Source organism: Cajanus cajan, chromosome 1, assembly GCF_000230855.2.
Source record: "Cajanus cajan strain Asha chromosome 1, NIPB_CcT2T_4, whole genome shotgun sequence".
Taxonomy (NCBI): Eukaryota; Viridiplantae; Streptophyta; class Magnoliopsida; order Fabales; family Fabaceae; genus Cajanus; species Cajanus cajan.
In genome coordinates, this window is record NC_138517.1 from 43,862,290 (window position 1) to 43,887,408 (window position 25,119).

General features: G+C 42.5%; 2 protein-coding genes across 2 annotated transcripts; both read left to right on the top strand.

Moving 5' to 3' along the window:
- The first annotated feature begins 3,575 nt into the window (after positions 1–3,575).
- LOC145954567 (putative mitochondrial protein AtMg00860) lies at positions 3,576–3,896 on the top strand. The gene has a single exon (XM_083069107.1). It carries the CDS (start codon positions 3,576–3,578, stop codon positions 3,894–3,896), a length of 321 nt encoding a protein of 106 aa, XP_082925233.1.
- Positions 3,897–4,178: 282 nt separating this feature from the next.
- On the top strand, positions 4,179–5,033 carry LOC145954569 (uncharacterized). The gene is made up of 2 exons (XM_083069108.1): positions 4,179–4,573; positions 4,655–5,033. The coding sequence occupies exons 1-2, from the start codon at positions 4,179–4,181 to the stop codon at positions 5,031–5,033; spliced, it is 774 nt and encodes a 257-aa protein (XP_082925234.1).
- Positions 5,034–25,119: the final 20,086 nt, after the last annotated feature.

Consider the following 25,119-nt stretch of genomic DNA (forward strand, 5'->3'; position numbering starts at 1 on the left):
CCCTGGCTTCTGGAAATCAGGCGAGCATTCGTCGCCATTCTTTTATGGATGGCATCATGGAGACGCCTCTACCTTTTGGCTGGAAGTCCCTCCACATTGACCGCTATGACGGCACGACGGATCCAGACGAGCACATCGACCTGTACATTACATAGGTAAACCTTTACACTAACGAAGATGCTATTCTGTGTAGGGTTTTCCTGACCTCGCTCAAGGGGGCCACACTCAATTGGTACACCCAATTACCAGCTGAGTCGATTGACAGCTTCGACACTCTAGTAAGGCGATTCACGGCGTAGTATGCCACGAGTCGGCCTCATCATGTCACATCAGCCGCCTTGGCCCGTCTTAGGCAGGGCGATGACGAGTCACTAAGGGCGTTCATGGAGCGCTTCGCCAACATCTCGGTCAAGATTCGGAATCTGAATCCCGAGGTCGCCCTACACGCCATGCTCATGGCGTTCAAGCCTGGACCTTTCATGGATAGCATGTGTCGACGAGCTCCCCTTGACATGGATGAACTCCGTGCCCGAGCAGCAGGGTACATCCAGATGGAAGAGCATTCCGTTTTCCGTGACCAGGTTCGTGGCAAAACACAGGCAAAGCCATATCATGGTCACAAAGACAAGATGAAGGTCACCAATGACAGCCAGTTCAAGAAGGCAGCTAGGGCAAATAAAGGAGGGAGGTACGACTTTTACACCCCCCTGAGTGCGCCCCGAGTGCACATCCTGGAGGAAGCCAACAACAACAACTTGCTCACTCTGCCACCACCCGGGCACAATCCCAATAACGCAAATAGGTCAAAGCACTGCAGGTACCACAAAAACCACGGTCACACCACCGAGGAATGTCGCACACTCAGAGACCGTATAGAGGAACCCGTCCAGGCGGGTCACCTCGGGCAATACGTCCAACGACAGCAAGGTCACCGAGGAGGCTACAATAGACGAGGATGAGGGCGAGGTCGCGGTTCGGCCAACCGCACAAACCAACCCTCTAGATCTCAACAAAACACTGGTGGCGTAGTGATAGACTATGGCCAAGGCCAAGGAATCCAAGAGGTGATATACTGAAAGAACCAAGAGGAATGGGATGATATTAAAGACCTTTTTCATATATTTTGTAAATAGTCTCTTGTATAGGTTATTTTGCCTTTGTATTTGTGAGGCACTTTACTTGCTTTTTCCTAGTGATTGTATATTGTTTTTAAGGTAGGCTACTTGGAGAGTTTAGCTCCATTTAACCTCCCTAGTTGATACATTCATTTTGTATTTTCTCAGTAGGGAAAAAGGGGTGGCATTTAGCAATGTTTGAGGGTGTGACTAGTAATTGGGCCAGAACTGGGCCTAGGCAAAATTTTGCATATTGGACTCATTTTGCTCCTAATTTTTCAAAGTTTTGATTTAGCTAGGTCTCATCATCATATGATGAACCTAACTAAACCAAATCAAATATTTTTGAATTAATTCATGGAGCCAAATGACCCCAAGGCCGCCTAGCCTACTACCTTTGTTCTTGGCCGAATTTCTCATGTCTACTCTTCAAGGTTTGAAGCTTGCCTTGCAAGGTTCTAAACCTTAGTAGGGTAAGCTTACCTTACCATGGTTCTTAAGTGAACCATGGTCAAGGTTAGCTTCTCCTACAAGCTAGCTAAATCGTGGGAGTTAAAGCTTACCTTACCATGGTTCCTAGTGAACCATGGTTAAGGTTAGCTTCTCCTAGAAGCTACCTCTCCCTATATATTTGTAAATACCTCTCTTGTACTCACTTTTGACAAATTTGAGAAATAAAATCTGAATTTCTCTCCCACTCAAGAGTCATAAAACCGTAGAGAGTTCTTTCCTAGGTTTTCTATCCAAGGTTTTCAACCTTCACTTTGGTTCCTCAAGCTTCTACACAAAGCTAGGAGTAACCGAATTACCTTGAAGACTTCTCCTCCATGGAAGGTTTCTTCATGGAGCTTCAAAGTCTCTAAGAACACCTCAAGAGTTCACGGTCCTAAGCATGGAACTAATGGAGAACTTCAATCCTCTTCATCCTAGCTCCATCACGTAGTGCAGGCCGAGGTAAGCCAAGAAACAGGTTTAGCTCCCTTGCGGGGAGTTATCAACACAATTGCAGGTGGTTTCACAGGGGGAGGCTCCAGCAGCTCGACGCGAAAAAGATACCTGCGCAGCATCAACAATGTCCACTCCGCTACCTCGGCCTTGCACCAAAGCTCACCACCGATCACCTTCACCGACGATGACTACACTGGCATCTGTCCAAATCAAGATACCCAATGGTCATCGCTGTGGAGGTCGCCAACTGGGAGGTCCACAAGATGCTGATCGACCAAGGCAGCTCGGCTGACGTCCTATACTGGCCGACGTTCCTCAGGTTAGACATCCCTCACTCCCTCATCCAACCTCACACAAAACCCCTAGTCGGTTTTGCAGGAGAGCGAGTTCACACTCGAGGGTATGTGGACCTGCTGACAACCTTCGGGACCTCTCCTGACTCAAGGCGGATCATGGTTTGATACCTCCTCGTGGAAGCCAACACGTCTTACAACATAATCATTGGAAGGCCGATGTTGAACCAACTCGGGGCAGTGGTGTCTACCCCGCACCTCACAATAAAATTCCCAAGGAGTGGTGGTAAGGTCATCTCCGTCAGGGCGAACCAGAAGACAGCTCGACAATGCTACGTTGAAAGTTTGAAGGTCTCACCATCCGAGGAGCGCCGCAAAAGTGACCCTCCTACAGTGGCTCATATCAACCACGTGGACACACTGACCTAGATCCGAGGTCGAACTCCCATGAGGAACGGCCGAGTCCCATTGATGAGCTCGATGACCTCCAGATCGGCAAACTCCCTAGGCAATGCACCAAAATAAGCAGGCAGCTAAACCCGGAGTTACGACGGCAAATTGAAGCCGAAATTTCCAAGAAAGCCGACCTCTTTGCTTGGTCCAACGCTGACATGCCAAGTATCGACGCTAACTTTATCTGTCACAGGCTGGCAATCCACAAGGAGGCAAAACCAGTGGCCCAGAGAAAGAGGAAGGTCGGTGGTGAAAGACGAGAAGCTATCATCACCGAGACACAAAAGCTGCTAAACGCGGGCTTCATCCGCGAAGTCAGATACACCACGTGTTGGCAAACGTGGTACTGGTGAAGAAGAGCTCGGGGAAGTGGCGTATGTGCGTCGACTACACCGACTTGAACAAAGCATGCCCCAAGGACTCGTACCCCTTACCAAGCATCGACAGGCTGGTCGATGGAGCATCCGGGCACGCCCTCCTCAGCTTCCTAGATGCCTACTCTGGGTACAACCAGATCATGATGTACCCACCAGACAAAGTGCACACGTCGTTCATCACTGACCACGCCAATTTTTGCTACCGAGTGATGCCATTCGGTCTCAAAAATGCAAGGGCCACTTACCAACGACTGATGGACAAGGTTTTCCACCAACAGATTGGGCGAAATATGGAGGTCTACGTTGACGACATGGTGGTCAAAACCACTTCCACCGAAGGTCATGCTGCCGACTTAGCCGAGGTGTTCAGTTAGATCAGGAAGCACAACATGCGTCTCAACCCAGAGAAGTGTGTCTTCGGTGTCCAGGGAGGTAAATTCCTTGGCTTCATGAGCACCAACAGGGGCATTAAGGCCAACCCGGAGAAATGCAAAGCCATCATCCAGATGCAGATACCCCAGACTGTGAAAGACGTCCAACGCCTAGCAGGAAGGTTGGTCTCTCTTTCATGTTTCATCCCCAGGTTGGCGGAGAAAGCAGGGCCCATCTTAACCCTGCTGCGAAAGCCGAAGAATTTCGAGTGGACAAACCAGTGCGAAGAGGCTTTCAAGAGCTTCAAAGCCTTCCTCACGACTCTGCCAATCCTCTAGAGGTCGGATCACCACGCTGACCTCCTCCTCTACCTGGCCGTGGCAGAAGGCGCAATCAGCGCAGTTATAGTACAAGAGCACTAGAAAGTGCAGACGCCAATCTACTTTATCAGCCGAGTTCTCCAAGACACGGAGAAACGGTATCAGATGATTGAGAAGCTCGCACTAGCACTTGTCACCGCAGCTCGACGTCTCCGACCTTACTTTCAAAGCCACTAGGTGGTCGTCAAAACCGACTATCCAATCAAACAAATCCTGAGAAAGTCGGAGCTCGCCGGATGGATGATATCATGGTCGGTAGAATTGTCTGAGTTCGGCATCAAGTATGAGAGTCGCGGCCCCCTGAAAGCCCAATGCCTGGCAGATTTTGTGGCCAAACTAACTCCAACCTCGGTTGACGAAAAACAGGTATGGATTTTACATGTTGATGGATCCTCCAACTCTAAGGGCAGTGGTGCAGGTATTATTTTGGAAGGGCCAAATCAGGTCACCTTGGAGCAATCTCTCAAGTTTGGCTTCAAAGTGACAAACAACCAAGCAGAATACGAAGCGCTTCTCGTAGGGCTAAGGTTAGCTCACGACCTCGAAGCGCGGAGAGTGAGTTGTAACAACGACTTAAAGCTCATGGTAGAGCAGCTCAGCGGGGCATACCAGACCAAGGACACCCTTTTGCAAAGGTACTTTCATGTGGCATCACAGTAGCTCTCGTCCTTCGACGAGTTCACCATACATCATGTACCACGAGAAAAAAATGCCAGAGCCAACATCCTATCGAAGCTCGCCAGTACCAAACGCCTTGGGCAACATCGAACCATCATTCAGGAGACCCTGCATTCACCCAACTTAGACGACAAGGTCGTCAAAACTAGTGATAGTAGAGACCACGGATGGATGACAGGAATTTGGAATTATTTAAAGGAGGGAACTTTGCCCGAGGATAAAGATGAAGCTCGGAAGTTGAGGGTAAGGTCAGCTAAGTTCGTCATTGTCGGAGACGAACTGTTCAAACGCGGCATCTCTGCCCCATTGCTCAAATGCCTGGCCGAGCCTCAAGCTACGTATGTCATTGAGGAGATACATCGAGAGATATGCGGTATGCACTCTGGAGCATGCTCAATGGCGACCAAGGTACTCTGAGCTGGATACTACTAGCCCACATTGAAGTCGGACTGCCAAGCGTACGTGCAAAGATGCAAGGAATGCCAGCAGTTCGGCAATACACATCGACAGCTGCCCGAAGCTCTCCACCAGATGATGTCGTCGTGGCCTTTCGCCTAGTGGGGAGTGGACATTCTAGGACCATTCCCCCTGTAAAGGGTCCGCTCAAATTCCTCTTAGTGGCAATCGAATACTTCACCAAGTGGATCGAGGCATGCCCACTCGCCAAGATCACCACCGAGAACATACAAAATTTCACTTGGAAGAGCATCATATGCAGGTTTGGCATCCCACATTCCCTTGTTACCGATAATGACAGACAGTTCATCGCACAGAGCTTCGAGGACTTCCTCTGCGAGCTCGGCGTCAAACACCTCCCGACCTCGGTGGAGCACCCCCAAACCAATGGCCAGGCTGAAGCCGCAAACAAAATGATCCTCCAAGAACTCAAGAAGCGGCTGGGAAGCGCCAAAGGACAATGAGCCGACGAGCTCCCCAACATCCTCTAGGCGTACCATTGCACCCTCCAATCAACGACGCAGGAAATGCCTTACAAGCTAACCTATGGAGCTGACGCCATGATCCCAATGGAAGTTGAAGAGGCATCTCATTGACGCCAAGTTTTCGACAATGAGTAGAACGCTCAGGAGATAGCAGTCAACCTTGACCTGGTTGACGAGCTCAGAGACGAAGCTCGGATTCATGAAGAGACCTGCAAGCTTCGAGCCTCTAGTAGGTACAACACTCGAGTCTGACCTCGCTCCTTCAAGGCCGGCGACTTGGTGTGGCGACTACTAGGATATGCCCGCAGAGATTCGTCAGAAGGGAAGCTCGCGCCTAACTGGGATGGCCCATTCCGAGTCACCGAAAACTGAGACAATGGGGCGTACCGTCCAGAAGAGCTCAGTGGCAAAGCCATCCCGCGGACTTGGAATGCCACGCATCTCAAGTTTTATTTCAGTTAAACTTGTACGAATGAGCTGTGCACTCTTTTCCCGACTCTGTCTTTAATTTATCCCAAAAAATAGAAAAATGGGTTTTGGCTGAGAGGGATTTTAATGAGGCACACCCATAACATTAATAAAATGACTCATTCCAATCATTACTTCTTCATTTTACCCTGCTTTATTATAAAATGCATTAGCTTAAGTTAAGGTCAAGTTCGAACCTTGATACGAATAGTTTTCTCTCAAGCCAAGGTCGAGTCCGAACCTTGACACGAGATCTCAACCCGAGGTCGAGTTAGAACCTTGGAACACATTATTTTACCTTACACTGAGCTTGATAGACCATGGGCCAAGGGTCCAGTTACCAGAGCTATGGCTAGAAGAATACAGGAAGAGTTGGACCTTGTGAAGACTAGTGGGCTTGTCAAGCCCAAGGTATTCTTCACTTGGAATGCTCTATCATAAAGAGAAGGCCTAGTTCTACTTGTGTATATTGTACAATTTATGCATAGTCTCTTGTATAGGTTATTTTTGCCTTTGTATTTGTGAGGCACTTTATTTGCTTTTTCTAGTGTTTGTATATTGATTTTAAGGTAGGCTACTTGGAGAGTTTAACTCCATTTAACCTCCCTATTTGATACATTCATTTTGTATTTTTTTTCAGTAGGAAAAAGGGGTGACATTTAGCAAAGCTAGGGAGTGTGCTTAGAAATTGGGCCTGAGTTGGGCCTAGGCAAAATTTTACATATTGGACTCATTTTGCTCCTAATTTTTCATAGATTTGATTTAGCTAGGTCTCATCATCATATGATGAACCTAACTAAACCAAATCAAGGATTTTCAAATTAATTCATGGAGCAAATTGTGAACCAAGGCCGCCTAGCTCACTTGTCTTCCTTGGCCGAAATTCTTAGCTACACTTCATGGTTTTTGAAGCTTGCCTTGCAAGATTCTAAACCTTAGTAGGTTAAGCCTACCTTACCATGGTTCTTAAGTGAACCATGGTCAATGTTAGCTTCTCCTACAAGCTTACCTTACCATGGTTCCTAGTGAACCATGGTTAAGGTTAGCTTCTCCTAGAAGCTACCTCTCCCTATATATTTGTAATTACCTCTCATGTACTCACTTTTGAATATTTTGAGAATATAAATCAGATTTTCTCTCTCACTCAAGAGTCTCCAAAACCGAAGAGAACCCACACTCTAAGGTTCCTCTCAAAATTTCTTCTACTTTTGACTTGGTTCCTCAAGCTTCCTATGCAAGCTAAGGAAAACCGAACCACTTCAAGGCTTCTTCTCCATTGAAGAACACTTCAAGGAGCTTCAAAGAGTCATTGGAGTCTTGATCTCAAGAACATTCACGGTCCTAAGCATGGAGCACTTGAAGAACATCAACCTTCTCCAAGTGAACTCCATCATTTTTGGTATCTAGAGCCTAGTGTTCTTGAGGTTTTGTTTCTAACTTGTTTTACTTGAATCTGTGTTGTATCTTCCTCCTATTACATGTCTTCTTATGTTTGCTGAATGGATCTAGATTTTATTCACACTTTGATGGATCCAAAATGTCACATAATAATAGTTTGATTCATATTTGCTTGTTCTTCTAATTCTTGAATCAAACCGGTTTTGTTGTGCTTTAGGTTCCTATACTTGTGCGTTTTGTTTTGATTGAGTATTTCCATTCATTCACATGTGTCCGTGATTGGACAAAATGCATTGAGTTTAGATTTTGTTTTTGAATCAATTGTTTTGTCTTAGAAAGTCATGTGTAGTCCTTTGTATGTTGAAACCTCCTAGACTAGCTTGTTTGACCTAATTTTTGTTTTGTGTTGTTGTGTCCGAAATTTGCGTGTCTTTTGCTTTTTGAATCTGTACCTTACTATATGTGCTTTTGCTTTACAGGTTTAAGTTCTTAATTTGCTATTAGTTCTAGCAAATTTCCTAGATTTAGGCTTCTATTATGTCTTGTTAAAAGTTTTGTCAAAAAAAAATTGTTAAACACTTCTCTTATTAGGTTTCTTTGTGTCTTGTTGTGTGGCTGAAACCTATTGCAATTTTTTTAACCTTAAAACAGAGACAAAACAGAGGTGTAAGTGTTCTAAATGCATGAGAAAAACAAAGGAATGAGTGCTTAAAAATTTGACCTAAAAACAATACAAAATAGTGAAGCACTAGCTACAAAATGCATGTGAACACCTCTTGTTTTGTGTGAAATTTTTGTTGCAGTTTTTCTACCTTAAAACTGAGACATATAAGTGTTTAAAAGGCATTTAAACTCCTGAACATTAAAAGAAAAAGAAGTGAAAAATATTTTGCCAAAAAATAAAAGAAAGAAAAAGCAAAAGAAAAAGCCAAATAGGAGTGAAAATTTGTTAAGTGTAGCTCTCGGTTTTGGTACTATTTTTACATATAAATTTCTTGACCAGACACATCATTTGTGTCTTGTTTTTGTTTCTAATCTTAGCTTTTGATTTTGTAATCCATTCTAGTGCCTTTCATAGGTTATCCTTTGTGTGCTAGCTTTCTAAATTTGCCTTAATTTTTGCTTGTCAATTTTGTGAAATTCTTTCTAGTCTTGTCTCATTTTTCTTCCACCAATTGGTGTAGCTATTCTAAATTGTCCCTTTTCAGTTTTACACTAATATTCTAGTCTTGAAGGTGGTTGAGTGCTTCTTAAAAGGTGTAGGAGGCCAAGTCAAAGGAAATCCACTTGAAGGCTTTGGTGGTTGCTTTGGGAGTTTGTTCTCTCTTGGTGGCAAGACTCTTGAAAAACACCTAGGAGTGACCAAAGTCAAGGTTGCTTCTAAAAGAGGAGTGAAACACCTTGTGAGGCTGCAACTTGGTGGCTGGATTGGAGCAAGAAGGAGCTAAATCAATTGTGAAAATTTTTGTGAAAATTTAGAGACTAATTTTAGTGACGGAAATTTTTGTTTCTAAAACTTGTTTTTCCTTACAAAATACGTCTCTAAAATTTATCTCTAATTAGTGGCTAATTTGTTTTCATTGAAATTTAGTGCAGCCACTAATTTCATTTGAATGTGAATTTACATTTCATTTGGAGTGTGAATTTGCATTTCATTTGAAGAAAATTTGAATTTCATTTTCTTGTAATTTTTGAACAAGGCCTTTATTAAGGAGTGTCTTAGAGTGCCTTTGGTGTAACTCCATCTCTCCTTAAGAGTTCCCATAGTAAAATTCGTGTAGAACTTGTGAGAGGGTCCTTGAAGGTCTTTGGTGCCTTTCAAACTCTCACCTAGGTTTAATTGCTTTCAATGCCTAGTTTATGTTTTCTTGTCTTTAAGTTTTCAAGCAATTTATGTTTTAAGCAATTTATGTTTTCAGTCATTTAAGTTTTCAAGCAATTTATGTTTTCTTGTCCTTTATGATTTCAAGCATCATATAATTGAACACATAGGCACTTGTTTGTTATTTTTCTTTAAGAAAAGATCTTTGTGAAAATTGTTTTGTGCAAGACAAAAGTACAAGGGGGTTTAGAGATTTTTACTTGAAGAGGCTTGGTTATTAAGTGGCTCTTTAGTAGCTCACCTCCCTCCAAGTGTCAAGTCTAAAGCACTCCAAAAAAAAAATCTTATTTTCATAAAAACTATTTTTGTGTGGAAAAATCTTCTTGAATTAAAATGTCTCAAAATTCCTCCAATAGTGAAAGTGATGGCTCTCCAAAAAGTCTTTCTTATATCCCTAAAGAGCTCAAATCACTTAAGCTATGGAAAAAGCAAGAGTCCATTCAAAGAGAAAAAGAAAAGATTGAAAGAGAAGGACAACTCGCTTATTTAGAGGAAGAATTGAGAATTTTAAGGCAAGAGGAAGAAAAATTGAAAGAAGATATGAGAAAACATAGAAAAAAGAGTAGGAGCTCACATTCCCAATACGCATCCCCTAATGAAAGCATGAATCAAGGGGATCACTACCAACATACTCCTAGGAGAACTACTAGGCCAAGGGAAGTCAAAGTTAACCTCCCACAATTCTTTGGCAAAGATGATGTGGAGTTATACTTAGATTGGGAAATGAAGGTTGAGCAACTCTTTGCTTTCCACAGGGTAAGTGAAGAGAGAAAAGTCCCTCTGGCTACCCTTAGCTTCCAAGGGCATGCCATGTATTGGTGGACAGCTCTAGAGAGAGAGAGACGCCTCCACAATGATCCTCCAATTTAATATTGGAATGATCTTAAAAGTGCTATGAGAAGGAGGCACATTCCCACCTACTGTGGGAGGGAGCTTATGAATAAGCTCCAAAGGCTCCAACAAAGGGATATGTCTGTAGAATACTATAGGCAACAAATGGAGCTTTTAATGATGAGGGCATGCATAAGGGAAGAGGAAGCTACAAATGTAGCTAGATTCTTAAGTGGTCTTAATTTAGAAATAAGAGATCAAGTGGAGCTACTACCCTACAGGGACCTAAATGACTTGGTCCAACTTTGTGTAAGGGTAGAACAACAAAAAATGAGAAAATCTTATAAAAAGGATAGCTCCCACTCTTCATTTCTAAAGAAAGATTCCAAGAAGGAGGGAAAATTTTTTGAGAAAAAGAAAACTTTTGAACCCTCCAAGAATCTAGCAATAGAAAAAGATAAGGGAAAGGGGAAGGACACTACACACACTAGTTCTAGGACTAGTGATATTAAATGCTTCAAATGTTTAGGGAGAGGCCACATTGCCTCCCAATGCCCCACAAAGAAGGTCATGATCATGAGGGGGCATGACATTTATAGTAGCCAAGATGAGGCTACTACTTCCTCTAGTAATAGTGAGGAAGAAGCAAGTGAGCAAGATGAAGGTGTAGAGTCTACTTTTCCTTATGAAGGGGAGCTCTTAATGATTAGGAGACTCCTCAACAACCAACCTAGTGATACTCTATCACAAAGGAGAACATCTTTCACACTAGATGCAAAGTTTCAAACAATGCATGTTCTCTCATTGTTGATAATGGTTCATAGTGCAACTATTGTAGCACTAGGCTAGTTGAGAAGTTGGGTTTAACTACTAGTCCACATCCTAAACCTTATCAACTCCATTGGATTAATGAGGATGGTGACTTAGCAGTTGACCAACAAGTAAAGGTCAAGCTTTCCATTGGGAATTATGAGGATGAGGTGCTATGTGATGTAGTACCACTGGAAGCTTGTCATATCTTATTAGGAAGGCCATGACAATTTGATAAGAAAACCATGCATAATGGCCTTACTAACGAGATTACCTTTACACATAAAGAAAATAAATTTGTGCTTCATCCTCTTACTCCTCAACAGGTGGCTGAGGATCAAGCACAAATGAAACTCAAAAGAGATAGAGAAAAAAGATTTTAAAAAAAGAGGAAAATAGAGAGAAAAAAAGTCCGTGAAAATTAAGGGTAGAGAGGAATCTAGGGAGAAAGGAGTTCCCTCCCTAAAGGTTGTTACTCAAGAGAATTTAATTTCCAAACAAACCCTCTTGATTCAACAACCCTCTTATATCCTTCTCTGTAAAGAAACTCTTTCTTGCACTGCCACATCTAGTGGACATGAGACTTTACCTAAGGGGGTAAAAACACTTTTAAAAGAGTTTGATGATTTATTTCCTCTTGAGGGTCCAATGGGCCTTCCTCCTTCAAGAGGAATAGAACATCAAATTGATTTGGTGCCTGGGGCTAGCCTACCTAATAGGCCTGCCTATAGGACCAACCCCCAAGAAACAAAAGAAATTGAGTCTCAAGTCCAAGAATTGTTGGAGAAGGGCTGGGTTCGAAAAAGCTTAAGTCCTTGTACTGTTCCAGTGTTGTTGGTTCTTAAGAAGGATGGCAAGTGGAGAATGTGTTGTGATAGTAGAGCCATCAACAACATCACTGCGAAGTATAGACATCCTATCCCTAGACTTGATGATATGTTAGATGAGCTTCATGGAGCCATTATATTTTCTAAAGTTGATCTTAAAAGTGGTTATAATCAAATAAGAATCAAAGAGGGTGATGAATGGAAAACCGCTTTCAAGACCAAGTTTGGATTATATGAATGGTTGGTGATGCCCTTTGGACTCACCAATGCTCCTAGTACCTTTATGCGTCTCATGAATCATGTTCTAAGGGATTGTATAGGTAAATTTGTTGTAGTATATTTTGATGATATTCTCATATATAGTAGGTGCCTAAGTGATCACATAAGACACTTAAGGCAAGTTTTCAATATTCTTAGAAAAAATCAACTTTTTGGAAATCTAGAGAAATGTACATTTTGTGTAGATAGTGTTGTATTCCTAAGGTTTATCATTAGTAAAAAAGGGGTTCATGTGGACCCCGAGAAAATCAAGGCCATCCAAGAATGGCCCACTCCTAAAAGTGTTGGAGATATTAGGAGCTTCCATGGTTTGGCAAGCTTCTATAGGAGATTTGTTCCTAATTTCTCCACACTTGCCTCCCCATTAAATGACTTAGTCAAGAAAAATGTGGAATTTATATGGGGAGAGAAACAAGAAAATGCCTTCCTAACCTTAAAGCATAAGCTTACCCATGCACCACTTCTAGCTCTACCTGATTTTTCAAAAACTTTTGAGTTAGAATGTGATGCCTCTGGAGTTGGCATAGGGGCGGTTTTGTTACAGGGTGGGCACCCAGTTTTTATTTTAGTGAAAAACTTAAAGGTCTCTCTTAACTACCCTACCTATGACAAAGAGCTCTATGCTTTGGTTAGGGCCCTTCAAACTTGGGAACAATACCTTATTCCCAAGGAGTTTGTCATTCATAGTGACCATGAGTCACTTAATTATTTGAGGGGTCAAGGCAAACTTAATAAAAGGCATGCTAAGTGGGTAGAGTTTTTGGAACAATTCCCATATGTGATCAAGTACAAGAAAGGGAAAAATAATATTATGGCTGATGCCCTTTCTAGGAGACACACTTTGTTGATCTCCCTTGGATCTCAAATCTTGGGATTTGATCACATTAAGGAATTATATTCCAATGACTCAGAGTTTAGTGAAAATTATACCCAATGCTTGGTTAAGCCACAAGGAGGTTTCTATATTTCTGAGGAGTACTTATATAAGGAAGGACGAATTTGCATACCCCAAGGATCTATTAGGAAACTCCTTATAAGAGAAAGTCATGGGGGTGGACTCATGGGGCACTTTGGAGTTGAAAAGACTCTAAGTTTTCTAAAAGAAAAATTCTTTTGGCCCCATATGAGAAGGGATGCTGAGAGGTTTTGCTCTAGATGCATAGCTTGTTTACAAGCAAAGTCTAAAGTAATGTCTCATGGCACCTATACACCCTTACCTGTTGCTAACTCTCCATGGGTTGATATTAGTATGGATTTTATTTTGGGCTTGCCCAAGACCCAGAGAGGCATGGATTCGATTTTTGTGGTAGTGGACAGATTTAGTAAAATGGCCCACTTTATACCCTGCCACAAAATAGATTATGCAAGCAACATAGCAAGGCTCTTCTTCAAGGAAGTGGTTAGACTTCATGGTCTACCCAAAACAATTGTTTCAGATAGGGATACCAAGTTCCTTAGCCATTTCTGGAAAACTCTTTGGAGTAGGCTAGGAACTAAACTACTTTTCTCTACTACTTGTCACCCACAAACTGATGGGAAAACGGAAGTAGTTAATAGATCCCTATCTGCAATGTTAAGGGCAGTCCTTAAGGGTAACCATAAGTCTTGGGATGAGTACTTGCCACATATTGAATTTGCTTATAACAGGGTAGTCCATAAGACTACCAAAATCTTACCTTTTGAGGTTGTGTATGGTTTTAACCCTCTTACTCCTTTAGACCTAATACCCCTACCAGATTCTTCTCATTATTTTCATAAAGAAGGGGTATCTAGGGCTGAATTTGTTAAGAAACTGCATGAGAAGGTTAAAACTCATATACAACAACAAAATGAGAGAACTGCTTTGGATAGAAGCAAAGGAAAGAAAAACCTCATTTTTGAGGAAAGGGATTGGGTTTGGCTTCATTTGAGAAATGAAAGGTTTCCTTCTCAAAGGAAGTCTAAACTCAACCCAAGAGGAGATGGTCCCTTTCAAGTCCTCCAAAGAATCAATGATAATGCTTACAGGTTAGATCTTCCCAGTGATTATGGAGTAAGTAACATTTTTAATGTGAGTGATCTTATTCCCTTTGCAGGATATGATGAGGAAGATGAACCTACAGATTTGAGGACAAATCCTTCTCAAGAAGGAGGGGATGATAGACCATGGGCCAAGGGTCCAGTTACCAGAGCTATGGCTAGAAGAATACAGGAAGAGTTGGACCTTGTGAAGACTAGTGGGCTTGTCAAGCCCAAGGTATTCTTCACTTGGAATGCTCTATCATAAAGAGAAGGCCTAGTTCTACTTGTGTATATTGTACAGTTTATGCATAGTCTCTTGTATAGGTTATTTTTGCCTTTGTATTTGTGAGGCACTTTATTTGCTTTTTCTAGTGTTTGTATATTGATTTTAAGGTAGGCTAGTTGGAGAGTTTAACTCCATTTAACCTCTCTAGTTGATACATTCATTTTGTATTTTTTTTTCAGTAGGGAAAAAGGGGTGACATTTAGCAAAGCTAGGGAGTGTGCTTAGAAATTGGGTCTGAGTTGAGCCTAGGCAAAATTTTGCATATTGGACTCATTTTGCTCCTAATTTTTCATAGCTTTGATTTAGCTAGGTCTCATCATCATATGATGAACCTAACTAAACCAAATCAAGGATTTTCAAATTAATTCATGGAGCAAATTGTGAACCAAGGCCGCCTAGCTCACTTGTCTTCCTTGGCCGAAATTCTTAGCTACACTTCATGGTTTTTGAAGCTTGCCTTGCAAGCTTCTAAACCTTAGTAGGTTAAGCCTACCTTACCATGGTTCTTAAGTGAACCATGGTCAAGGTTAGCTTCTCCTACAAGCTTACCTTACCATGGTTCCTAGTGAACCATGGTTAAGGTTAGCTTCTCCTAGAAGTTACCTCTCCCTATATATTTGTAATTACCTCTCATGTACTCACTTTTGAATATTTTGAGAATAGAAATCAGATTTTCTCTCTCACTCAAGAGTCTCCAAAACCGAAGAGAACCCACACTCTAAGGTTTCTCTCAAAAGTTCTTCTACTTTTGACTTGGTTCCTCAAGCTTCCTATGCAAGCTAAGGAAAATCGAACCACTTCAAGGCCTCTTCTCCATTGAAGAACACTTCAAGGAGCTTCAAAGATTCATTGGAGTCTTGACCTCAAGAACATTCACGGTCCTAAGAATGGAGCACTTGAAGAACATCAACCTTCTCCAAGTGAACTCCATCAGAGCTCAAGTTCGAACCTCAGTATAAATTGTTCTATCTTACACGAGGTCGAGTTCGAACCTTAGTGCGAATTATCCTATCTTAAGCCGAGGTCGAGTTTGAACCTTGATGCGAATTATTCTATCTTAGGTCGAGGTCGAATTTGAACCTTGGCACAGATCACCTTAGGCCGAGGTCGAATTCGAACCTTGGTACAAATCACCTTATGTCGAGGTCGAATTCGAACCTCGGTACAGATCACCTTATGCCAAGGTCGAGTTCGAACCATATTACGAAGTATTTTACGCTAAGCCAAGTTTGAGCCCCAAAAAGCACAAAAACATAAGTGCAAAAATGAAGGTCAAAGACGAACCATCAAAAGCACAAGACACAAACTCAACAAAACAATATATACACAACAACTCCATGAGTTCAAAACATAAATCCAAAAGGAAAAAAGAAATAAGCAGAATAAACTACGCTATTACAAAGCCTAGCGGCTTAGGTAGAGGCGTTATTTCTCGAGCTGTCCGGGAGGTCGTCTTCCTTCACCAGTCGCCCGAAACACACCTTTTTCTCCACATGCATAGCGGAGAGGTCGACTCCGGGTGCAAGCAACCGTGCCTGGCGAGCTGCCTTGACGAAACCCTTCTTGTGCTCGAGCAAGACAGCTCGCTCAGTCTCGACGAGCTTCCTCTCCAGGTCCGCCTTATCATCAGCCATCTTGTCAAGGTCTGCTTTCAAAGTCGCAACCTCCTCCTCTTTGCCACTGAGAAGCACCTCCTCGTAGAGACGCTTCTCAGCAGCCTGCCCCAGCTCGGCCTTCAGCATCGACACCTCGTCTTCAAGGGAACGAACTCTGCCTCGGGAGAAGGTGGAGAGCTCCTGAAGCTTGCCAACTTGTGCGGCGTAGACTTCATTAGCCTTCAAGGCGATCTCCAAGGACTTCTGGACCCTCACCAGATCTCTCCTAGTGGCTTGAAGTTTGGCCTCGTTCTACCTTGATGGAACTACTTGGAGAAGATTGATGTTCTTCAAGTTGAACCATGCTAAGTCCCTTCTTCTCTTGAGGTTCTTCACGCCAATGGAAGATTTGGATGAGTTTAAGCTTCAAAAGCTTGAAGATGCTTCCCAAGGTGGTTCGGTTTCTCTTGAAGGAGAGAAACTTGAGGAACCAAGCACAAAGGAGAAGTTCCTTTGTGAAGCTTCTAGGAGAAGGAGATTCTCCACGAAATTGGACTCTTGAAATGAGAGATAATTCTAAATTCTATTTCTCAAAATATGTCAAAAGTGATTACAAGAGAAGGATTTACGAATTTACAGGGAGAGGTAGCTTCTAGGAGAAGCTAACCTTAACCATGGTTCACTAGGAACCATGGTAAGGTGTAGCTAACCATCCATGGTTTCTAAAACTTGTAGGAGAAGCTAACCTTGACCATGGTTCACTTAAGAACCATGGTAAGGTCAGCCTAACCTACCAAGGTTTAGAAACTTGGAGGAGAAGCTTCAAAAACCAAGAAGAGTAGCATAGAAATTTCGGCCAAAGAGAAACAAGTGAGCTAGGCGGCCAAGGCTCCATTTCCTCCTTTGAATTATTTCAAAAATTGTTGATTTGGTTTAGTTAGGTTCATCAAATGATGATGAGACCTAGCTAAATCAAATCTATGAAAAATTAGGAGTAAAATGAGTCTAATATGCAAAATTTTGCCTAAGCCCAACTCAGGCCCAATTTCTAAACACACTCCCTAGCTTTGCTAAATGTCACCCCCTTTCCCTACTGAAAAAATAGAAAATGAATGTATCAACTAAGGAGGTTAAATGGAGTTAAACTCTCCAAGTAACCCACCCTAAAATCAATATACAATCACTAATTAAAAGCAAGTAAAGTGCCTCACAAATACAAAGGTAAAATTAGACCTATTCAAAGGAACTATGTACAAAATATATGAAAAAGGTCTTTAAGATCATCTCATTCCTCTTGGTTCTTTTAAGATATCACTTCTTGGATTCCTTGGCCTTGGCCATAGTCTATCATCCCCTCCCTCTTGAAAAGGATTTGACCTCAAATCTCGAGGGTCTTCATGATTATTGGCCACACCTACAAATATATAATAAAATTCATGAGAGGTGATATTCTCAACAAATAAATGTGAAAGGTATATCCTAGAAGGAATCCTTTCATGGAACCTAAAGAAATCAATTATACTAGACCTTCTAATATGATGATTAGGATCCTCTCCTAAACATATACTAGATATATTACTAAATCCTAAAAATGTGCTAAAACTAAAACTATACCACACTAAAGAGTTAATCCTAAAAATTAGAACATCTTGCCTAAAATACCCTATGTGGTATCCTAGGCATTTCCTAGAAAATAAGGAAAATACTACTAAGAAATTTCCTAAACAATTTTGGATTATATTATTTGTTGGATAGTTATGAAAAGAATTTGTCACAAGGAACCTTGAAGGTTCATATTTTATATCCAACAAATAATATATTCCATAAATTGGGTGCATTATTGAAACAACTAAGGTAGGAAAATTCCTACACAAAGGAAGGCTATCTACCTTGGGCACCACCAAGAAAGTAGCATGAGAAGTGGAACTAAGTGAAGTCCACTTCTCCTTCACCAAATCTTGAAGTTGAGACTGTTTTTCTTTAAAAATAATGGATTTATGAATCTCCTCCTCAAGGCTAGTGGCAGAATGAGGGCAAGAGTTAAGATCTTTATGAATAAAGAGAATTTTTTTCATAGGATTTTTAGTACTAAAACAATTCTCTTTAGTCACAAATCCTTTAGAGGATATTTCTTCCTCTTTACTCTTCCCTGCACAAAGTTCTTTCTTTTTTTCTATTTCTTCTTTTCTTTTGATTTTCATTTGTCTTCTTCTTTTGTGTTTTCTCATGTCTTCTTTCAATTTTTCTTCTTCTTGTTTAAGAATTCTCAACTTCTCATCTAGGATAGCAAGTTTGGCCTCTCTTTCAATTTTCTCCTTCTCTTTTTGAAAGGCCTCTTACTTTTTCCATAGTTTAAGTGATTTTAGCTCTTTTGTTAAGTAAGAAATGCTTTTAGGAGAGCTATCACTTCCACTATAGTTGGATTGTTGAGACATTTTAAACAACAAGATTTTTCTCTTCACACAAAAATAGATTTTAAGAAAATAATATTTTTGAAGTGCTTAGACTTGGCACTTAGAGGTCTAAGAGTACAAATTAAACTATGGAGGGAGGTGAGCTACTAAAGAGCCACTTAATAACCAAGCCTCTTCAAGTAAAAATCTCTAAACCCCCTTGTACGTTTGCCTTGCACAAAACAATTTTCACAAATATATTTTTCAAAGAAAAATAACAAGCAAGTGCCTAAAGTGTACAATTAATCAATACTTGAAAACATAAATGGAAAGAAAACATAGATTGCTTGAAAACTTAAATTGCTGAAAACAAAAATTGCTTAAAACATAAATTGCTTGAAATCTTAAAGACAAGAAAACATAAACTAGGCGTTGAAAGCAATTAAACCTATGTGAGAGCTTAAAAGGCACCAAAGACCTTCAAGGACCCTCTCACAAGTACTACACGGTTTTAATATTAGAACACTTAAGGAGAGGTGGAGATACACCAAAGGCACTCCAAGACACTCCTTAATAAAGGCCTTGTACAAAAAAAAAAAGGAGAATTGAAAATTTACAAGAAAAATGAAATGCAAATTTACACCAAATGAAATGCAAATTCACACTTAAGTGAAATGTAAATTCACACCAAATGAAGTGTAAATTCACAATCAAATGAAATTTAGTGACTGCACTTAATTTCAAAGAAAATAAATTAACCACTAATTAGAAACAAATTTTAGAGACAGATTTTGTAAGGAAAATAGATTTAGTAACAAAAATTTTCGTCACTAAAATTGGTCTCTAAAGTTCACAAAATTTTCAAAATTTTGGTGCTCCTTCTCTTCCAATTTCAGCCACCAAGCATGCAGCCCTCACAAGTGTATTACTCTTCTTTTAGAAGCAACCTTGACTTTGGTTACTTCTAGGTGTTTGCAAGAGACCTTCCACCAAGAGAGAACAAGTTCCCTAAGCAACCACCAAAGCCTTCAAGTTGACTTCCTTTGACTTTGCCTCCTACACCTTTTAAGAAGCACTCAACCACCTTCAATTGCTGGAATATTAGTGCTAAAACTGAAAAGGCACAATTTATAATGGCTATACCAATTGGTAGAATGAAATGAGACAAACTAGAAGGAGTTCCACAAAAAGACAAGCAAAAATTAAGGCAAATTTAGAAAGCTAGCACACAAAGGATAACCTATCAAAGGCACTAAAATGGATTACAAAAACAAAGCTAAGATTAGAAATAAAATTAAGACACAAAATATGTGGCTGGACTGAAAATTAATAGGCAAAGATTTCACCAAAACCGAGAGCTAATTCACACAAATTTTTCACTCCTTTTGGCTTTTTCTTTTACTATTTTCTTTCTTTTCTTTTTGAAAAATATTTTTCACTTCTTTTTATTTGATTAATCAGGAGTTTAAATGCCTTTTGAGCAGTTATAGGTCTCGGCCTTAGGCTAGAAAAACTGCAGCAAAAATATTTTCACAAAACAAGAGGTGTTCACAAGCATGTTTTCACTAGTGCATCACAATTTTATAGTATTTTTAGGTCAAATTTTTAGGCACTATTTTCTTTTGTTTTTCTCATGCATTTGGAACACATACACCTCTGTTTTGCCTCTGTTTCTAATGCATAAAATTTGTTAAAAGTTTCAGCCACACAATAAGACTCAAGGAAACCTAATAGGAATTAGTGTTTAGTAATTTTTTTGACAAAACTTTTAACAAGACATAATAGAAACCTAACTCTAGGAAATTTGCTAGAACTAATAGCAAATTATGAACACAAATATGTAAAACAAAAGCACATATAGGTAAGGTTCAGATTCAAAAAGAAAAATACACAAAAAATTCCGGACACAAACAACACACAAAAAATTAGGTCAACAAGCTAGTCTAGGAATTTTCAACATGAAAATGACTACACATGACTTCTATGACAAAACAAGTGATTCAAAAATAAAACTAATGCAATATGAATGTTGTACAATCACGGACACATGTTAAGGAATTGAGAGACTCAAACAAACAAAAAAAAATGCACAAGAACAAGAGTCCTAAAAGCACAAACAGAATTGATTCACAAGAATTGTAAACAAGCAAAATATGAATCAATTACTTCTCATGAGACATATAGGATCCATCAAAATATGAAATTGTACTATCCATACCGCCATGCCGAGCTCGAGCTCGGTATCACAGCGCAGAACGACCTCGGACATGCGCTGGGAGATCTCGGTCTAGACAAGATCCGCTATCTAATCAGATCATAACTGATCTCAAGCCCAAGGCCCAACGAAACCCTAATTCACACCAAGGTACGTGCATTACTTATACGAGACTCATATTCACACAAACCCTAACTTTAACATCGGAGTCTCTTTTGCAGGTACCGCCCTCACCTTGGAACATCAAGCGTACTAGTGAAGGAGGCTCACCGACCTTACCCAGCGGATCAACTCTACCTCAGATCCCCGGTAAGAACATTTGGCGCCCACCGTGGGGCCGATCAAGACAACTGTTATCGGCCACGCTTATGGTTTGCACTAGAAGCCATAGCAGACGCACAATAGACGACCTAGATCACACGACTACCATGGATAACGAAGCCACATTGAGAAGACTGATCAACCAGGTCGAACAGATGCGGCAACAACACGACGCTGATCTGCAAAACATGCGTGCCAAGCACGAAACCGACCTAGCAGCGATGCGAACCGCTAATGAAGCTGACCTAGCGGCACTATGCACCGAAAATAAGCAGATTCGCGCCCAACTCCCTCGACGCCCTTCTGATCACCCTCCTCAAGCGAGCAACCTTCACGAGGAAGAAGGGCATTCGGTCTCTCAACCCTGGACTACGACTAGGGCACCGACTCCACGACCTGCCACACATCGGTCTCATGCACCGACGAACAAGTCAGCCCATGAAGTCAGCAAGGCCCCTACTCATGTCACGGGGGGTCAAGCAACCTTCCGTCGTCATCCTTTTGTGGATGGCATCATGGAGGTGCCACTCCCATACGGATGGAAGCCTCTCCACCTCAACCGTTACGATGGCACGACGGACCCGGATGAGCACATCGACCTGTATACAACACAGGTAAACCTCTACACTAACAATGATGCTATTCTGTGTAGGGTTTTTTCGACCTCGCTCAAAGGGGCCGCACTTAATTGGTACACCCAATTGCCAGCTGAGTCCATCGACAACTTCCATACTCTGGTGAGACAGTTCACGGCCCAATACGCCACCAGCTGACCCCACCATGTCACATCGGCCGCCTTGGCTAGCCTCTGCCAGGGTGACGATGAGTCACTAAGAGAATTCATGGAGCATTTCGCCAACATCTCGGTCAAAATCCGAAATCTAAACCCTGAAGTCGCCCTGCATGCCATGCTCATTGCTCTCAAGCCCGGACTGTTTGTCGACAGCCTATGCCGTGAGGCTCCTCGCGACATGGACGAGCTCCGCGCCTGTGATGCTGGGTACATTCAAATGGAGGAACACTCTGCCTTCCGCGACCAGGTTCGCGGGAAATCACAAGCAAAGCCTGATAGTGGCCACAAAGACAAGATGAAGGTCACCAATGACAGCCAATTCAAGAAAACAGCTAGGACAGGAAAGGGGGGGAGATACGACTTCTACACTCCTATGAACACGCCCAGAGTTCACATCCTAGAGGAGGCCAGTAACAACAACTTGCTCACCCAGCCACCACTAGGTCATACTCCCAACAGCGCGGAAAAGTCCAAACACTGCCGGTATCACAGGAACCACAGTCACACCACTGAAGAGTGCTGCACACTCCGAGACCGCATTGAGGAACTCATCCAGGCGGGCCACCTCGCCCAATATGTCCAACGTCAGCAGGGTCACCGAGGAGGCTATGGTGGGCGAGGACGAGGCAAAGTACGTGGTTCGGGAGCTCGCATGGACCAACCCTCTAGCTCTCAGCAAAATGCCGACGGAGCAGTGCAAGCCGAGGTAAGCCAGGAAACATGATCAGCTCCCCTACGGGGAGTAATCAATACAATTGCAGGTGGTTTCGCACCAAAGCTCACCGCTGATCACCTTCACCGACGACGACTACGCTGGCATCAGCCCCAACCAGGATGACCCCATGGTCATCGCCGTGGAGGTAGCTAATTTGGAGGTCCACAAGACACTGATTGACCAAGGGAGCTCGGCTGACGTCCTATATTGGCCGACGTTCCTCAGGTTAGACATCCCTCACTCTCTCATTCAACCTCACACAGAGCCCCTAGTCGGTTTTGCAGGAGAGCGAGTGCACACGCGGGGATATGTGGACCTATTAACAACCTTTGGGACCTCTCCAGACACAAGGCGGATTATGGTCCGATACCTCCTCGTGGAAGCCAACACTTCCTACAACATAATCATCGGGAGGCCAACCTTGAATCAACTCGGAGCAGTGGTGTCCACCCCACACCTCACTATGAAATTCCCAGGGAGTGGTGGGAACATTATTTCTGTTAAGGCAAACCAGAAGACAGCTCGGCAGTGCTACACCGAGAGTCTAAAAATCTCTTCGTTTGGCGAGCGATGCAAGAGTGATCCTCCTATAGTGGCTCACATCACCCACGGGGAGATCATTGACCTCGACCCGAGGTTCGATTCCCACGACGAACGACCGAGTCCCATCGACGAGCTCGATGATCTCCAGATCAGAAAACTCCCAGGGCAATGCACGAAAGTTGAGATCCTCAAGAACGTCGACCTCTTTGCATGGTCCAGTGCCGACATGCCAGGCATAGATGCCAACTTCATCAGTCACAGGCTAGTAATTCACAAGGAGGCAAAGCTAGTGGCCAAGAGAAAGAGGAAAGTTGATGGCGAGAGGTGGGAAGCCATCATCACCGAAGCACAAAAGTTGTTGAACGCTGGCTTCATCCGTGAGGTCAGGTACACCACATGGCTGGCAAATGTGGTGCTGGTAAAAAATAACTCAGGGAAGTGGCGGATGTGCGTCGACTATACCGACTTGAACAGAGCATGCCCCAAGGACTCATACCCCTTGCCGAGCATTGACAGGCTGGTCGACGGAGCATCCGGGCACGCCCTCCTCAGTTTCCTCGATGCCTACTCCGGGTACAACCAGATAATGATGTACCCACCTGACGAGGTGCATACATCCTTCATCACCGATCACGCCAATTACTGCTACCGAGTGATGCCATTCGGTCTCAAAAACGCAGGGGCTACTTACCAGCGGCTGATGGACAAGGTTTTCCACCAGTAGATCGGAAGGAACATGGAAGTCTACGTTGACGACATGGTGGTCAAAACCACCTCGTCCGAGGGTCATGCTGCCGACCTCGCCGAGGTCTTCAACCAGATCAAGAAACACAACATGCGCCTCAACCCAGAAAAATGCGTCTTCGGTGTCCAGGGAGGTAAGTTCCTCGGCTTCATGATCACTAGCAGGGGGATCAAGGCCAACCCAGAAAAGTGTAAAGCCATCATTCAGATGCAGAGTCCCCAGACCGTGAAAGATGTCCAGCGTCTGGCAGACAGGTTGGTCTCCCTTTCCCGGTTTATCCCCAGGTTGGCAGACAAGGCAGGGCCCTTCTTCACCCTGCTACGCTAGCCAAAAAACTTCAAGAGGATAGACCAATGCGAAGAAGCTTTCAAGAGCTTCAAAGCTTTTCTCACGACCCCACCAATTTTGCAGAGGCCGGATCACAAAACCGACCTCCTCCTCTACTTGGCCGTGGCAGAAAACGCCATCAGTGCAGTCATAGTACAAGAACACCAGAAAGTACAAATGCCAATCTACTTCATCAGCCGAGTCAAGACACGGAGAAACAGTACCAAATGATCGAGAAGCTGGCACTGACACTCGTTACCGCGGCTCGGCGTCTTCGACCCTACTTCCAGAGTCACCAAGTAGTCATCAAGACCGACTACCCAATCAAGCAGATCTTGAGGAAGCCGGATGATGGAAATCTAATCCCCAAGGATCCATTTGGAAGAGGTAAGACCAAGAAAGGCGAAGGTTGATCCAAGGAGGCTCACCCATGAAGACCATTGGGCCTTTAACTAGGTCCATGGTTAGGAAGCTAGAGGAGACTTCTAAAGAGGAGGTGCTTCAAAGACCTTTGCTCATCATGAGCATTGATTATAGTTCCTCTTATTAGTCTCTTAAGTTTCCATTGTACATACTTGTATAGTTGTTTTCTTGTACCTTGTATATAGTAGATACTTGTATAGGTGTATTTTTGCCTTTGTATTTGTGAGGCACTTTATTTCCTTTCTAGTAGCTATTGTATATTGTTTCTAGGGTAGGTTACTTGGGCACTTTGACTCCATTTAACCTAACCTAGAAATACACTCTTTCTTAGTTTTCTAGTAGTAGGAATAGGAGTGGCATTAGCAAACTAGAGAGTGTCTCAAGTAAGCTAGAGAGTGTTCCTAGCAATTTAGCCAAAAGGTGGTCCTAGGCTAAAATTTACATATTGGACTCATTTTACTCCTAATGTTTCATAGATTTGATTTAGCTAGGTTCCATTCACATTGGATGAACCTAACTAAACCAAATTAACAATTTTAAAACGTGATTGGAGTGAAATAATTCCAAAGAGCCGCCCACCTAGATGTGTTCACACTTGTGTTCACACTTGTGTTCACACTTGGCCAAATAGCTTGGTGCTTCTCAAGCTTGGAAGCTTGAAGCACAAGCTTCTCCTTAGCAAGCTTACCAAGCAAGCTAAGAGAGAAGCT